The 15653-nt window shown below is 41.5% G+C and overlaps 1 protein-coding gene across 1 annotated transcript; it reads left to right on the top strand.

Annotated features, from left to right (window-relative positions):
- The first annotated feature begins 1057 nt into the window (after positions 1-1057).
- ANKRD66 (ankyrin repeat domain 66) lies at positions 1058-14478 on the top strand. Its single transcript, XM_010863061.1, has 4 exons — positions 1058-1124; positions 4567-4744; positions 6482-6710; positions 13779-14478. Exons 2-4 carry the CDS (start codon positions 4582-4584, stop codon positions 13978-13980), a joined length of 594 nt encoding a protein of 197 aa, XP_010861363.1. The 5' UTR covers positions 1058-1124; positions 4567-4581; the 3' UTR covers positions 13981-14478.
- Positions 14479-15653: the final 1175 nt, after the last annotated feature.

Below are 15653 nucleotides of genomic sequence, written 5' to 3'. Positions count from 1 at the left end.
CAGAATAGATAAGAACATGGCTACTGCAGCCAAACTACTGAGTTGTCCAACGACTGGGTTTATAACCTTAGGAGAGTTACTTGATTACTGTGTGCCTTAGTTTGCTCTTCTGTAAAGTAGGAATCATAATTGTACCTGCTCCACATGATTAAACTTGTAAATATACCCTAAAGCACTAAGAACAAAACTTATATAGGTTTGTTATTATCTTCTTTCAAATTGGAGGGAGGTAGAAAAGGATCAAATCACAGCATTCCGAACTGGGGGTCGCCCGTAAGCAGTATATATGCAAGAGAGTGGCAAACTGGCCAGCTCAAACTTGAAGTTACTGTGCACCTACTCTGTATGTTGAGCTTAACTGGGGTGGGAGAATTGGGAAGAGATGAATTAAAACACAATAGCAGCAGCTGTATACCACAGGGAATTCTGTGAACTCAGCTTGGTGCTCTGTGAAGCCTAGAAGGGTGGGATAAGGGTGGCTCAAGAGGGAGGGGATATATGTATACTTACAGCTGATTCACATTGTTGTATGGCAGAAACCAGCACAAAATTGTAAAGCAATTATCAGACAATTAAACAAACAAACAAACCAATAGCAAGGACTTCCCTGGTGGTACAATGCAGGGGGCCTGGGTTCAATCCTTGGTCAAGGAACTAGATCCCACATGCCACAACTAAGACCCAGGGCAGCCAAATAAATAATAATTAAATTTAAGTAAATACTATTTTTTAAAAAAGCACAGTAGTAGTGTGCTGAATATGAGGGGCACACATTGCTTTCATAACTCCAAGCTGGCTACCAACAGCTTACCTCCTCCATGGTATCTTGAGAACGGGTGATCTTTTTGTTTGTTTTTTAATTTTCATGGTTTCTAATCAAATAGAGTTCCAAACAGCCTGTTAAAGACGTCAGTTGAACTACAGAAGCAGACACGAATGGCTGAATAGCATCAGTGCCAGTAGAGGGACAGTCTCCGCCCACAATAGAGGGGCCCAAGTGAGGCTGACCTTGATTGGCGGGCTTTAATGAAGCAGGCGGAGTCAGTTTCCATGGTATGAACACAACAAGACAAGCAGCTAGGACTTCCTGCCAAGCCTGAGCATTGCAGATTGCAAACAAGACAGTGAGTATTTTTATATTGCTTCTGTCTTCAGATCTTTACTGAAATTATTTTCAGTTCAGTTCAGTTCAGTTCAGTCGCTCAGTCGTGTCTGACTCTTTGCGACCCCGTTGATCGCAGCATGCCAGGCCTCCCTGTCCATCACCAACTCCTGGAGTTCACTCAGACTCACGTCGATCGAGTCAGGGATGCCATCCAGCCAGCTCATCCTGTGTCATCCCCTTTTCTTCCTGACCCCAATCCCTCCCAGCATCAGAGTCTTTTCCAATTTGTCAAACTCTTTTGGTGGCCAAAGTACTGGAAATTATTTTAGATCATTCATATTTATTAGAACTTATATTTACTGACAACTTTTTGACATTGAGACACCTGTCATGAGAAAGATGGAATTCAAGTACACAATCAAATTTACAAGGATTTTAGTGCTGGAAATTTTGTTAAATTTCCAGTTATGGTAAGCTTAGTGAATTGTTTCTGTTTTCTAAAATACATTTTTGGCTTTTTGTAAGAAAGGCACTAATTAATAGTATCATTGATTTTTAAACAGCTTTTTTGAGATATAATTCACATACCATAAAAATCTGCCTGCAATGCAGGAGACTCAGGTTTCCTGGGTCGGGAAGATCCCCTGGAGAAGGGAATGGCAACCCACTCCAGTATTCTTTTCTGGAGAATCCCATGAACAGAGGAGCCGGACAAGCTACAGTCCATGTGGTTTCAAGAGTCGGACTTAGCGATTAAACCACCACCACCACCACCATAAAATTCATCTCTTTCAAGTATACAGTTCAGTGGGTTTTAATATATTTAAAGTTGTGAAAGTATCACCCTCCACTACCTAATTTTAAGGCATTTGATCACCCCAGAAAGAAATCCTGTGCTCCTTAGCTCACTTTCCACCCCAAAATCATCCTAGTCCTAGGTCACCAATAATCTACGTTCCATCTCTATAGATTTGCCTACTCTGGACATTTGACACACGTGGAATCTTACAGCATGTGGTCTTTTGTGACTGGCTTCCTTCTCTTAGCATGGTTTCAAGGTTCATGCAAATTATAGCATGTATCAAGTCCTCATTTTTAAATTGTCAAGTACTATTCCAATAAAATATGAGTATCCCATATTTTATTTCTGCATTCATCTGTTAGACATATTTTCCCACTTTTTGAAGTATTCTGTATTGAATAATACTGCTATAAACATTTGTGTACAAGTGTATGTGTGGTCATACGGTTTCATTTCTTTTAGGTTTACTCCTAGAAGTGGAGTTCTGGTCATATGAGAACTCCATGTTTCATTTTAATCTTATGAAGAATTACCAACTGCTTTCCAAAGTGACTGCATCATTTTATATTCCCATCACAGGGTATGACGATCCCAGTTTCTCCACATCCTCACACTTGTTATTATTTGTCTTTTAAATTATTTGTTATCTTAATGGCTGTGAAGTGGTGTCTCATTGTGCTTTTGATTTGCATTTACCTAATGACTAATGGGGCTTCCCCATTAGCTCAGCAGTAAAAAATCTACCTGCAATGCAGGACTTGCCTGAGACACAGGTTCAGTCCCTGGGTTGGAATATCCCCAGGAGGAGGGCATGGCAAGCCACTCCAGTATTCTTGCCTGGAGAATCCCATGGATAGAGGAATCTTGTGGGCTACATTCCATAGGATAGCAAAGAGTTGAACATGACTGAAGTGACTTAGCATGCACACACGCAGTAACTAATGATATTGAGCATCTTTTCATGTGCTTATTGGCTCTGTACATTTATTTTTTAAAATCTTCTGCTTATATTCCACTGAAAACTTACACTTGAATTGCAACTTTCCCATGAGAAGTTGTGGAATATCCTTGGGATGAAATCAGTTGCAAACCAAATGGGGCTGATTTTTGCATAAACCTGCTTAAAGGTTTGTGAGAAGGGCAAAGAGGCTCCCAGACACAATGATATGACTTTTTGTGACGCCTGCAAGTTGGAAATCCTCTAGTACTTCCGTTTGCCATTTCATTTTATCATTGAGCAAATGCTCCAGTGTCAAGGTTTTCTACTAAAACATGCAAGCCAAAAAGATAAAACATAACCTGTGTCATCTTTGATTACTCAGTATATGCACTTCCTGCAAAAGATGTATCTTTGTCCTGCATGCTCAGAGATTTAGAACCACTGTGGGCTGACACCCAAGTATCTATTCTTTTTTTTTAAATTTATTTACTTTTGGCTGTGTTGGGTCTTAGTGGCAGCACATTGTAGTACGTGGGCTTTTCTCTAGTTGCAGTTTGCAGGCTTATTTACCCTGTGAGATCTTCCTGGACCAGGGAGGGAACCCCTGCCCCTGCATTGGCAGGCAGATTCTTAACCACTGGACTACCAAGGAAGTCCTGATATAAATAATTTTTACTGCCTTAATTTCTTTCCAAAACTTAGTTGTTTTTTTTGTTTGTTTTTTGTTTTTTACACTCTGTGTGTACCCTGTGAAGAAAACCTTGACTGCTAAGTTCAATTTGGTGACACAGCTTTGCTTCACGCTAAGGCATCAGCGGTTTTCTACATCATTACTTTTGAATCATCAGGCCAAACATCAGCACAGTGAACAAGACCAATGACATTTTAATATTATAATAAAAAAGAATTTTGACCCCATGGATCTCCAGAAAAGTTCCCTGAGTCCTGTCTACAGACTGTAATTTGAGAACTGTGGGTTTATCTCTTAATGTTGTAAACAATTTAGCCATTTTATTTGTTTGTTTACCTTCCCGGTGGCTAGAGGTAAAGAATCTGCCTGCAGTGCAGGAGACACAGGAGATGCGTGTTTGATCCCTGGGTCAGGAAGATCCCCTGGAGGAGGAAATGGCTACCCACTCCAGAATTCTTGCTGAAAAATCCCTGAGATGGAGAAGCCTGGTGGGCTCTTGTCCAAAGGGCTGCATAGAGTCAGACACAACTGAGCAATCCGGCACACATACCATCTCTTGAATTAACAATAGTTAATTACCTGGTCTGTATCCAGTATAAACTGTTCACATGAATTGCCCTTGTATCCTCACAAGACCCTGGCTAATAATATTCACTCTTTAGATGAGAAAGATGAGGTACAGAGTTATACAACTAACTCAGGGTCACACTGCTATCACTTCAGAGTAGGAGTGGGAAGTAGTACTGGGAAGTGGTTTGAGGCCAATTAGCAAATGTCAGCCCTTGAGTTTAGCCTATAATCCTATAAGTAGAAAGGAACCATTGAAAGTTTTTGGATGGGGCATTGGCAGGCACTAACCACGTAGTAGCTAAGATCCAAATACACCCTCAATAGGGCACACACATGAAGTAACCCTGGATGCAAATGTACGAAGTAAAACAGAAAGTAAACAGTGGGAACCCTATGGAATCACTCACTAGAAATCAAGTGTTGTAGAGAATTTCCTAAGTGGCATGCTTTTCCCACAGTTGCTTTTCTTGATCATGGAATTGACCAGACTGTCCGACATGACAAAGCTCCACCAAGCTGTGGCTGCAGGGGACTACAGTTCAGTGAAAAAGATTTTGAAGAAAGGTCTCTGTGACCCAAACTACAAGGACGTGGACTGGAATGACCGAACCCCACTTCACTGGGCTGCGATCAAGGGTGAGAGGGCAATGCCTATATATAGGTCTCTCCTTTCAAGACCACTGTTCATGAGGTTCCCAGTAGGCAGTCGTTGTGGGGTAGTAGAAAGAACATTTCTTGGAAATCAGACACATGAATGACAACCATTTCAGTCCTGGCACCACCACTTAAACCAGCTGTAGCACCTTAGGCAAGTTATGTAACATCTCTGAGTCTTAGTCTATTTATCTGTATAATGAGAGCAGTAATGCTGTTTTGCGGTGAAAATTCAGGAAGATAGTGAGTGTGCATTGCCTAGCACGTAGGGACTCCTAATTAATACTAGCCCTCTTAACCTCTAGCAGAAATGGAGCATCGTTCCTGCTCATAGGATAGGAACTTTGTCTTGTTCGTGGCCGGGGGGCACGCTAAACTAGTCTCGGTTATAGAACTGGAGAAGGATCATGGCAGAAACACCGCCAAGGGGCCTGTGAAGACCTTCAGCCATAGAATACCATTAAAGAATGTTTGGAAAGTGTGATAGTCAACTTTGCTTTTTAAAATTTTGCTTTGACTCCTGTATGGAGACTGGGCTGCCAGGAAGCAAGCCAAAGAAATCAGTTGGGAGAATTTTGCAGAAATTTAAGCACAGTGATGGGAGTTACACTAAAGCACCTGTCAGTGGAACATTTGCTGAATGCCGGTCTCTGTGCCCTGTACTTTTTGCCTGTGATTTCATTTGTACTTCTCAAGAGCTCAGTGAGATAAGTGATATTTTATACAAATAAGGAAACTAAACCTCAGCCGTTTGTTTCTCATCTGGGTTGTTATGGTTAGCAAGCAGTATTTATTCTCAGGTATAAACCCACGTCCATATGACTAGAAAGCATGAGCTCTTAATCTGTGCTAGTTTTCATGTAACTGGGACTTAAACTATTTTTTTATTGAGATGTAATTAACATACATTATTATATCAGTATTAGTGTCTAACATAATGATTCCATTTTTGTATAAATTGTCCAATACCATGATAAGGTTGGTTAACTTCTGTCACCATATATATTTTTTTCCTTGTGATAACTTTTAAGATCTACCCTCTTAACAACTTTCAAGTATGCAATGGAGTATTATTGATGATAGTCACCATGGTATATATTACATCCTATTGACATTTATAACCGGAAGTTTGTACCTTTTGACCATCTTCACCCATCTCACACCCACCCACACCCCAGCGCTCTGTTCTCTGTGCCTATGAGCTCAGTTTTTGTTTTTAGCTTCTGCCTATAGTGCGATCATATGATACTTGTCTTCCTCTGTCTGACTTATTTCATTTAGGATCATGCCCCTCAAGGTCCATCCATGTTGTTGCAAAATATTTGGTTTTGCAATCAGCACCGGTACTGCTGAAAGCAGAGGGAAACTTATGGGTGCCAGCTCAGATGGGGAGTTGGGGAGTGGATAGAGTACCTTAGGAGAAAAAGCAAATTCCTGGGTGGCATCTGTAAGAATGGACAAGAGAGGGGAGCATCCTGAAAGGAGAAGAGGGAATCCTTCGAGGGCTCAGACCCGGAGCAGGAGCAAAGGGGTTAGGGTGGGACCCTGAGTCCCTGGTAAGAAGAGGGAGAACAGAGGAGGGGGTGATGCTAAGAAACTGGAGGGGCCTCCAGGGCAAATGTCTCCCCCTCTTCTGTGCCACCTAGGCTAGCTCTGGCGTCAGCCTGGCAGAGACACTTTCACCTTAACCTCCTGTTTCTTCTTCTGGCTTCATCTAAGGACACATGGAGGTGCTACAGCTCCTGATAGAACATGGAGCCCGGCCGTGCCTGGTAACTGACGTGGGCTGGACCCCCGCTCATTTCGCAGCTGAGTCAGGCCATCTGAACGTGCTCAAAGCCCTCCATGCCTTGCATGCCGCCATCGACGCCCCCGACTTCTTTGGAGACACACCAAAGAGGCTCGCGCAGATCTATGGGCAGAAAGCCTGTGTGGCGTTCCTGGAGAAGTAAGTTTCCTTTGGTGCTGTGCTCCGTGCTTAGTCGTGTCTGCCTCTTTGTGACCCCACGGACTGTATTCCCAGTTAAAAAGGGCAGAGAAACAGGAACACCAGTGACCAAGATCTTTACCAATTCAGTGGTCTCAGGTTGATGAAAATGAAGTGACACAATCCAACCAATCGTTGTTTGAGTTTTTATTAATATTTCATTGAAATGACTAGTTTGGGGTGGAAATTATATTGTTTTAGACTATTTAGATTATAATTAAATATAATATCAAAATCTATTGTTTGAGATTAGCAGACATTACTATATATAAACTAGATAAACAACAAAGTCCTATTGTATGGCACAGGAAACTATATTCAATGTATCTTGTAATAACCTATGAGAAAAATATCTGAAAAAAGAATATATATATTCATATATGTATATGTAAAACAGAATCACCTTGCTGTATATCAGGTATTAACACAACTTTGTAAATCAACTATACTTCCATTTTTTAAAAATTTATTGTTACCTTACAGAAAATAAAAATTAGAGAGGCATGTCAGGCAGTTAATTAATTTAAAAATTATATTTTTATGGAAAAATCTATTGTTTTAAAATTATGCAACATTATAATTATTATAACTTTACATGGTTATTATAATAATTTTAATAATATATAATAATTATAATTGTTATCTTAGACTATACATAAACTATCTGAGATAAGAGAGGTGGGACACAAATTTGAAAATGGGAGATAGTACAAGATTCTTGGACCCCCTTCAGATTCTTGAAAAGTCTTCAAACCAGCTGTGTCACCTTAGACAAAATGTCTCCTTCCTGGCCCTCAGTTTCCTCATATTTAAAATGAAGCAGGTGAATTAGGCTGCTGTCATCCATAAGGGTCCTTATACTTTTTAAAATGCCTACTTATCTGTGACTCTCCTACTTACACACTCAGGAAAGTTAAGAACTTTTCTAGCACCCATTAATTTTTTTCTCTCAGCCAAATATTCAAATAGAATTAAGTATCAATTATGTACATGATTGGGCTTCCCTGGTGGCTCAGAGGGTAAAGAGTCTGCCTGCAATGCAGGAAACCCAGGTTCAGTTCCCTGGAGATGGGAATGGCAACCCACTCCAGTGTTCTTGTCTGAAGAATCCCCATAGACAGAGGAGCCTGGCGGACTACAGCCCATGGGGTTGCGAAAAGTTGGACGTGACTGAGAAACTTCACTTTCATGTACATGAAGATTATAGCTCTGAGAGGGATGTTGGTAAAGTTGAAGAATGTATAATCTGGCTGCTTCTCTGGTGGCTCAGTAGTCAAGAATCCACCTGCAATGCAGGAGATGTGGGTTCGATCCCTGGGCTGGGAAGATCTCCTGGAGAAGGAAATAGCAAGCCACTCCAGTGTTCTTGCCTGGGAAATCCCATGGACAGAAGAGCCTGGCAGGGTACAGTCCATGGGGTCACAAAGAGTGAGACACGACTTAGCGACTAAACAACAGCAACAACATAATCTGGTTAGGTTAATAAGTAATTCATAGTTGAGACAGTAAAGCAGCAGAGTGAGGACAACATTGCTTGAAAACCAAAATGAAATCAAGAGTAAATCTAACCGTAGATTCATTGGGGAACGAGGGTGATAATGAAATGCCCTTCTCAGAAATACAGTTATCTTCCGAAAGTTAAACCAGTAAAATCTTTGCTTATGATGAAAAGTGGTGTCCAACCTTAAAAATACTCAAAATAATCATTAAGGTGATTTGGGAAATAGAGGCAGAACCCTGAGTCCTAACTTTAAGATTCTCTCTTCTCCCTGACCCTGCAGCCATCGCCTGCATTCAATAATCTCCATCTGTCGTAGACCTCAACATCAGCGGCATTGTTTCCTGGACTCTTTAAGACTGTGACATACCACCCTGTGACCATGACTCCCTGTCTTCATTTTCCCAGTTTTTGAATCCTCATGTAGGTATTTGAGTCCTAGACCTCATCTTATTCAAATTTTTTCCCTTCCATCCTCTCACCTCCCTGCAGGTTTCACTATCTTCCTTCTGTCTGCCAGCTGGACACTGTGGGCTAAAAGACAAAAAGCACAACATGAGACCTGTGAGTTCAGTTTTATTTGAGGTCTTACTGAGGACTTTAGCTCAGGAGAAAGCCTTTCAGTAGCTCTGAGAAATTGATCTCAAGAGATGGGGGCAAGGCTAGTCTATATATGATTTTTTTGGTTAAAGGAATACATGCAGTCAAGGATGCTGCTGCTACTGCTGCTAAGTCACTTCAGTCGCAGTCAAGGATACATCTTGGTAAAAGATTACTGCTCATCACTAAGAACAGGTGTCATGATTATAGTGCTTTTCTATGTACGGGAAGATACAAGAATCTTTGGATTCATTACAGGTCTTCCTGAGACACATCTAACTAAAGAACCTGCTTATCCAAAGCACAGAGCATCCTGTTATCGTCTTTCATTTCCTGGCAGAAGCACAGAGTACTAAACGAAGTACCTTATCACCTCAATCTCTTCTGTCTGAAGCACAGAGTGCACTGTGCGTCATTGCCTGCAGCAGGCTGATCTTTGTAGATTGGATGGTGAGCAAAACGCCCTTTCCTTTGGTTTGCTGTGCCATGATACACTGCTTCTTTCACTCTCTTTCCACTATTTTTAACTTCCCACCCCTTGGTCCTTCTGTAGTATATAACCCAGAATTCCTAGCCTTGGGTTGGTCTCTGTCTTCTCCATGCCTGTTCTTGTTCTTCTAGGGAAAAGACCACAGATAAATCGACCAGTACCACCAGAAGTTCTAAGACTTCTGTCTCCAGCTGAACCTTTAGTTACTCTGGCCATCGCTTCCTGTCCTTCTCCAGTGTTGACAATTGCAAGTCCCCATCACATCTCAGCCTGTCCTTCAGAATGTATGCCTTCCACTTCATAGAGAATGTTAAAGTCATGGGCATACATTTTCAAACCTCTCAAACCAATATATTATATATATCTGTTCCTTCGTGCTTTCCCATCCATCCTTCTGTAGCAAGTGTTATCCCTCCATATAGATCCTTTATCCAAACCTTTATGTCTCCTACAAGATCATCATTTCCTTATTCTTTGTTGCATCTTTTGTATTTTTAAGTTTTCTCTATTCCTCCTCTGCCCTTCTCTTTGTCTTCTGAACATGCTCAGATAGCTTTTATTAAACAAACACATGAAGAGTTAGAGGTCCTTCCAGTGTCTGCTATGCCTTTCTTCTTCCCTACATTTCTAAGCTACTTGAAAGGTCATCTATGCAATTGTCTCTGCTTCTTCACCCACTCTTCTGACTTGTTCCCCCATCGTACTGAATCAGCTCTCATTCACGGAGATCTCGCTGCTAGATTAATGGCGTCTTTTCAGTGCACATCTTACCTCCACTTAATCTGGTATTTGGTTGCTCTTCCTTGTTTTATCTGCTGCTGCTCTCTTCTGGTTCTCCTACTCGAGGGCCATTTCTTCTCATGATTTTTCTAAGTTCCTATTCTTGCATGCCTTTTAGATGCTGAAATTCCTCAGGGGCGTGTCCTTGGTTCTCCTCTACTGAATTTCTCTGAATAATCTCAGCCCTTCTGTAGTAACCGGTGGGTGAATGACTAGGATACCCGATCGCAGCGTAACTGAAGTGGAGGAGGAGCGATTCTTCCATATAATGGGGAATGAGTGCTATTACCAGGAAAAGTGGGCAGGCAGCACTGAGCAGACAAATACAACAAAGGTCAATCAACCACATCACGTGTAAGTCATTTTTACTTATCATCTCCTATGAGGAACTTGGCTTGTGACAGCTGGGGCTTAGAGGGAAGGAATTCTGGTTAAGGAGAAATTAATCTGGATCCTAAAAGCTAGCTAAAACTTGCTTAATGGAGGAGGGAGAAAGATTCCTGATTTGGAGTGAAGGTACCAAGTTGGAAATGAGAGTAGGTTGTGTGTGGATGTGAGGAAGTGGAAAGACAAAGAAGGGATGAGTGGCCCTGGCAGAATAGAGCCTTCACAGTGGAGAGGAATGGAGAATAAGGCTGGATGGGTGAGCAAGCAAGTGGATGTGAACTCATCAGAGGACTGGCAAGATGAAACAGAGGCTCTAGCTAAGTTACTCCTATAGGGGAAGAGGTGGAAATGATGCTGTGCAGCCTGGACTGAATGTACTTACCCTACAGGCAAGGAGATCACATAAGGAATTTTTTAATGCTTCATTTTGCAAGTAGGTGAGGGCATGGGCTAGGATGATGAAGGGAAAAAATATAAAAGAATATCAAAAGAAGCTTAGACAGGATTTGACGGTTTTCAGAATATTCTAGGTATCCTAGTGGAACAATCAACATTCAATTCAGTTTTTCACTTCTTTTTAAAAGTGTTAGTTTCCCCATATAGTTATTTTAAGTTGATATGTTGTATTTTTGTTTTTATTCAATTCGATATTTTTTTTTTCTGGCCACACAGCAGGCAGGATTTGGTTCCCCTATCAAGGATGGAATCCATGTCCCCCACAAGCAGGAAGACTAGTCTCAGCCACTGGGCCACCAGGGAAATCCTTGATTCAGCTTCTCTTAAGTTGTAAATCTCTCATTCAACAAATATTTCTTTCAGGAGAAATTAATACATTGTAAATCAACTCTACTTCAGTAAAATTTAAGAAAACAATTATTTTTGAGCCCTACTATATGCATGGCAGCGGGTCCCTGGTAGTTTAGACAGTTAGAAATCTGCCTGCAGTGTAGCAGACGCAGGTTCTATCGCTGGGTCGGAAAGATCCCCTAGAGAAGGAAATGGCAACCCGTTCCAGTATTCTTGCCTGAAGAATCCCATGGACAGAGGAGCCTGGCGAGCTACGATCCATAGGGTTTCAAAGAGTCGGACACGACTGGGGGACTAACACTTTCACTTTCACATGCATGGCATCGAACTAAATACTAAAAAGGATGTAACGATGCAGCAAATACAGTGCTGGGCAATAAGAAGCTCTCTGTCTCAGAGAAGAGATAACTTGTTTATATAAATTACACTAACGCAAGATAGACAGTGACAGAGGTCAAAAGAGCGGGCTGGAGGAGGGACACTGTGTGGTCTGAATACGGAGAGGTCCCTTCCATCTTATTGAGGGCACAGGGGCTGTGGGACAAGCTGGTTTTCTATCCACTGAATGAATGGTGCATTTCATCATGCTTTGCACTTAAAATACTGTTTGCTCTGGCTATACGATCATCTATCCTCTCAAATTGCATTTGTCCTCATACTGACTCAAATACTATCTCTGTGAACTGGCTTTCACCAGTGTCCTTAAAGAAGTCACATGCTAACCTTTGGCCTCATATACAAAACAATATTTTTTGTATGCTTCCCATTGCCTGTGCATGTCTGATGATCAGTTCATCTATTTTTCTATAACCTATTCTATGATTTATATATACATATATATCTCTCATTTATATAATATCATCTAACTATGCTTTACATAAATCTATCTATACATACAATATATGTGACTGTAATTTTTATTTTCTTCTCTACATGTTTCTGTACTTTAAAATTTTCTACAATGAACAGACACAGCTTTTATAATCAGTGAAATATGCCATTAAAAAATAAACGATAGGACTTCTCTGGTGATCCAGTGGTTAAGACTTCACCTTCCATTGCAGGCGGTTCAAGCTAAGATCCCACATGCCTCACAGCCACAAAACCAAAACCTAAAACAGGAGCAATACTGTGCATGTGTGCTAAGTAGCTTCAGTCGTGAGTCACTCTTAGTGACCCCATGGACAATAGCAAATTCAATAAAGACTTTAAAAATGGTCCTGGTCCACATTAAAAAAAAAATCTTTAAATAAAATAGATAAATGAAGGAAAACAGTCTTCTGATCTAAGAGGGAGAGCAGTGAGCTGTCCTGAAGCGAAATCTTAGTTCCCTGCCCAGGAATTAAACCTGGGTAACCTGAATAAAAACCAAGAGCCCTAGCCACTACTCACCAGGGGCTAGAGGCTAGAAGCAAAGTGGCCCTGGGCTCTTGCCCCTGTTTGAAAACAAGAATGTTTCAAGGAGGCAAAAGCTGTACAAAAAGGTACGAAGTTTACTATTAGAGACACACAGCACAGTGTATGGGGGGCTTTCCTGGTGACTCAGCTGGTAAAGAATCCGCCTGCAAAGCAGGAGACCTGGGTTTGATCCCTGGGTTGGGAAGATCCCTGGAGAAGGGAATGGCTACCCACTCCAGTATTCTGGCCTGGAGAACTCCATGGATTGTATAGTCCATGGGGTCACAAAGAGTTGGACACGACTGAGTGACTTTCACTTTCACAATGTATGGGAGAGCACACAGGAAAACAGTTAGTTCATCTAACTCAGAAGCAGGGCAGAGATACACACTCAGAGAGAAACGGTATGGGTATCCTCTCTATTGAGGAGGAGCGCAGTAAGTCAGACCCTAGGCGGAGATACGCAGCCAGAGAGCAGTGAGGCGCTCTGAGCAAGGCGGAGCGCAGTATGGAGGTGATGTAAATCACTTACACAGGCTAGTCCTTCCGGGTCTTTGTTTACCTTTGGCCAATTATCTTGTTTCTTTTTTCACCCTGATGGTCCATGAACCCTTCCCAAGAAGCATGAGCAACTTTTTTCTAAGATGGAGCCCATCATACAGACCTGTGGGTGCATGTCCACATTTACTATGGGATGGGGTCCCCTCCCTTTTGGACCCTCAAGAAGCCTTCCTGCGTACGTACAAACAGGGTAGTCTTCCTTGACCTCTATTGATGTGAGCATTTAAAAAATGAGCAGGGCCTTCAAGCTAAGTGGTTGTCTTTGATTCTATGAACATTTGACCCAGGCACCCCAGTCTTCTCCACCTCAAAGTATTGCTAGTTTCTTTAGTGTCTGAGACCTCTCTAAGTGTACACTTGGAAATGCTCGAACTTGGCCTCATTTTTCCTTGAGTGAATGGGCTAGGTGCCCAGGCTGCATGCAGAGGGCAGAGGAGAGGCCACTCCACAGGCTGGACACACTGTCTGATGCAGGGGTTGGGATTGAGAGCTGGCTTCCCTCTCCTAGGGCTGAACCCCAGTGCCAGGAATATCGCCAGGTCGCCAGGCGGATGGGGCTGCAACTCGATCAGCGAGATGAAGACTGGGACGCCAAGAAGAGGGAGCTGGAGCTGTCTCTTCCTTCCTGGAATAAAAACACTAATAAGAAAAAGAGTAAGAAAACTGGAGGCCCCAGCAGGCTCAGCAATACCAAGGAGAGGGGAGCATGAGAGGCCCGCCTCCCAGGGACTGTAGGTGTGTTATCTGGCGGGACACTTTCCATGGTGCCGGACTAGATGTTGTAAGGTATGTGTTGTCCTGGCATGATTTTACTCCTAGATCCTTAATTACCCACATGGCTTTGACTGGTAGCTCCTGATCTGTCATTCAATCCTCAAGTCTGGCCTGGGCACTCTATACATGGGCTGTTCGTCCATTCCAGTACCTATTGTCTCCAAGAGCTACCAAGAGAAGACAAATATCAGCTGCTTGCATTTTGTCATCAATGATTTACCCTGTCAGCATCTCCTGAGCCTCCATATGCAATTACAGAGTTTCAGGGGCAAAGAAAACTTCTGCTAAGGAAACTTAGTTGTTTCAATGGGAAAAAAAAAAGCAACAACAAAATCTCAGAAATCTCCAACATTCTCAGGTCAGTTAATCTATGAAAAAAAAAAATTACTTGTTGTCATATAGACCAAGAAAAGAAGTGAAGAGATGTAGCTTTGAATTTCCAGATATTTGTGTGTGTGTGTGTGTGTGTGTGTGTGTGTAGGTGGCGTACAAGCCCACAGTCTAGCAGGGCAAAGATCCCTTCTACACAGGAGAAACAATTTGGCCATAAGATTGGCTCAGTGAAAAATTAAAAACCTTAAAATAATTTTATTCTGCTTAATAATGAGAGCTGGCGTAAAATCATGGAACTTGTAACTATAACTTTACTTGATCAACTGTATATTTTAGGGTATCTAAATATAGATCAGGTATTTCCAATGAAAATGCTGCATTCAAATTGAGATATGCTATAAATGTGAAGTACAGATGATAATTTTAAGACTTAGAATAAAAAATGTAAAATAGCTCATCAATAATATTAATTGCAGGTTGAAATATAATATTTTGAATATTGAGATTAAATAAAACATATTACTAACATGAATTTTGCCTTTCTCCTTTCAGTTTTTTAAAAATGTGGCTAGTAGAGTGTTTAAAATTGCATAGGTGGCTTGATTTTTTTTCCGTATTAACTAGTACTATAGTAGAAACAGACAATATTTAGAGTCTCCACTAAGTAGCTGATCTGCTGCCCTTGAATTGACTACCCCGCATTCTAAGTTGATTAATTTTTCTGCCTAAATCAATATCTTGAGGCACCTGACATTGTGTTAATTACATGCTCCTCAATGCTTATACAAATATAGGTTGAATTTTCTAAAATAAATGAACGCTTGAGCATCTTACAGGAAAGCAGTGTAGCTGTGGAGGACACCCTGTCTAGTGTTCATCCCTCTGGAGCATCAATTTTCTTTCTCTTATCCCTGCAGTTTATAGATGTGGTTCCTGCTTGCCGTCCTGTATTGGTCCTCAACAAGCAGCAGCTCCAGCTGGACCAATGCATCTTCTTCTGGGATTGTGAATGGGGATACCCTGGGCTTGCTGGTTTTGAGAGGGTAACAGGTAGGAAGGACAGGAGTCTCCAAATGGAGGATATAGGCTGCAAGTGTCAGACATTCTTTATCTCTCTCTTAAGCAGCAGGAGGAAGCAAATTACTAGCGTTATATTTTTTCCACTTCTCTATACAAATTAAAAAAGAGGTTTCTTTTAAAATTCTCTGTTGCCATGAGGACACCTGGTTCCACCTGAACTTAACTTTTCTCAAATCTTATGGAAATATTTATCTTA

The sequence above is a fragment of the Bison bison genome, unplaced genomic scaffold (assembly GCF_000754665.1).
Source record: "Bison bison bison isolate TAMUID 2011002044 unplaced genomic scaffold, Bison_UMD1.0 scf7180017864487, whole genome shotgun sequence".
NCBI lineage: Eukaryota > Metazoa > Chordata > Mammalia > Artiodactyla > Bovidae > Bison > Bison bison.
This window is presented reverse-complemented; position numbering and strand designations above follow the sequence as displayed.

Excerpts from the sequence above, each read along its gene's own strand:
- ANKRD66 (XM_010863061.1), top strand. The coding sequence starts at position 4,582 with ATGGAATTGACCAGACTGTCCGACATGACAAAGCTCCACCAAGCTGTG. Across the intron at positions 4,745-6,481 it reads TCACTGGGCTGCGATCAAGG|GACACATGGAGGTGCTACAG; the intron begins GTGAGAGGGCAA and ends GCTTCATCTAAG. Across the intron at positions 6,711-13,778 it reads TGTGTGGCGTTCCTGGAGAA|GGCTGAACCCCAGTGCCAGG; the intron begins GTAAGTTTCCTT and ends TCCCTCTCCTAG.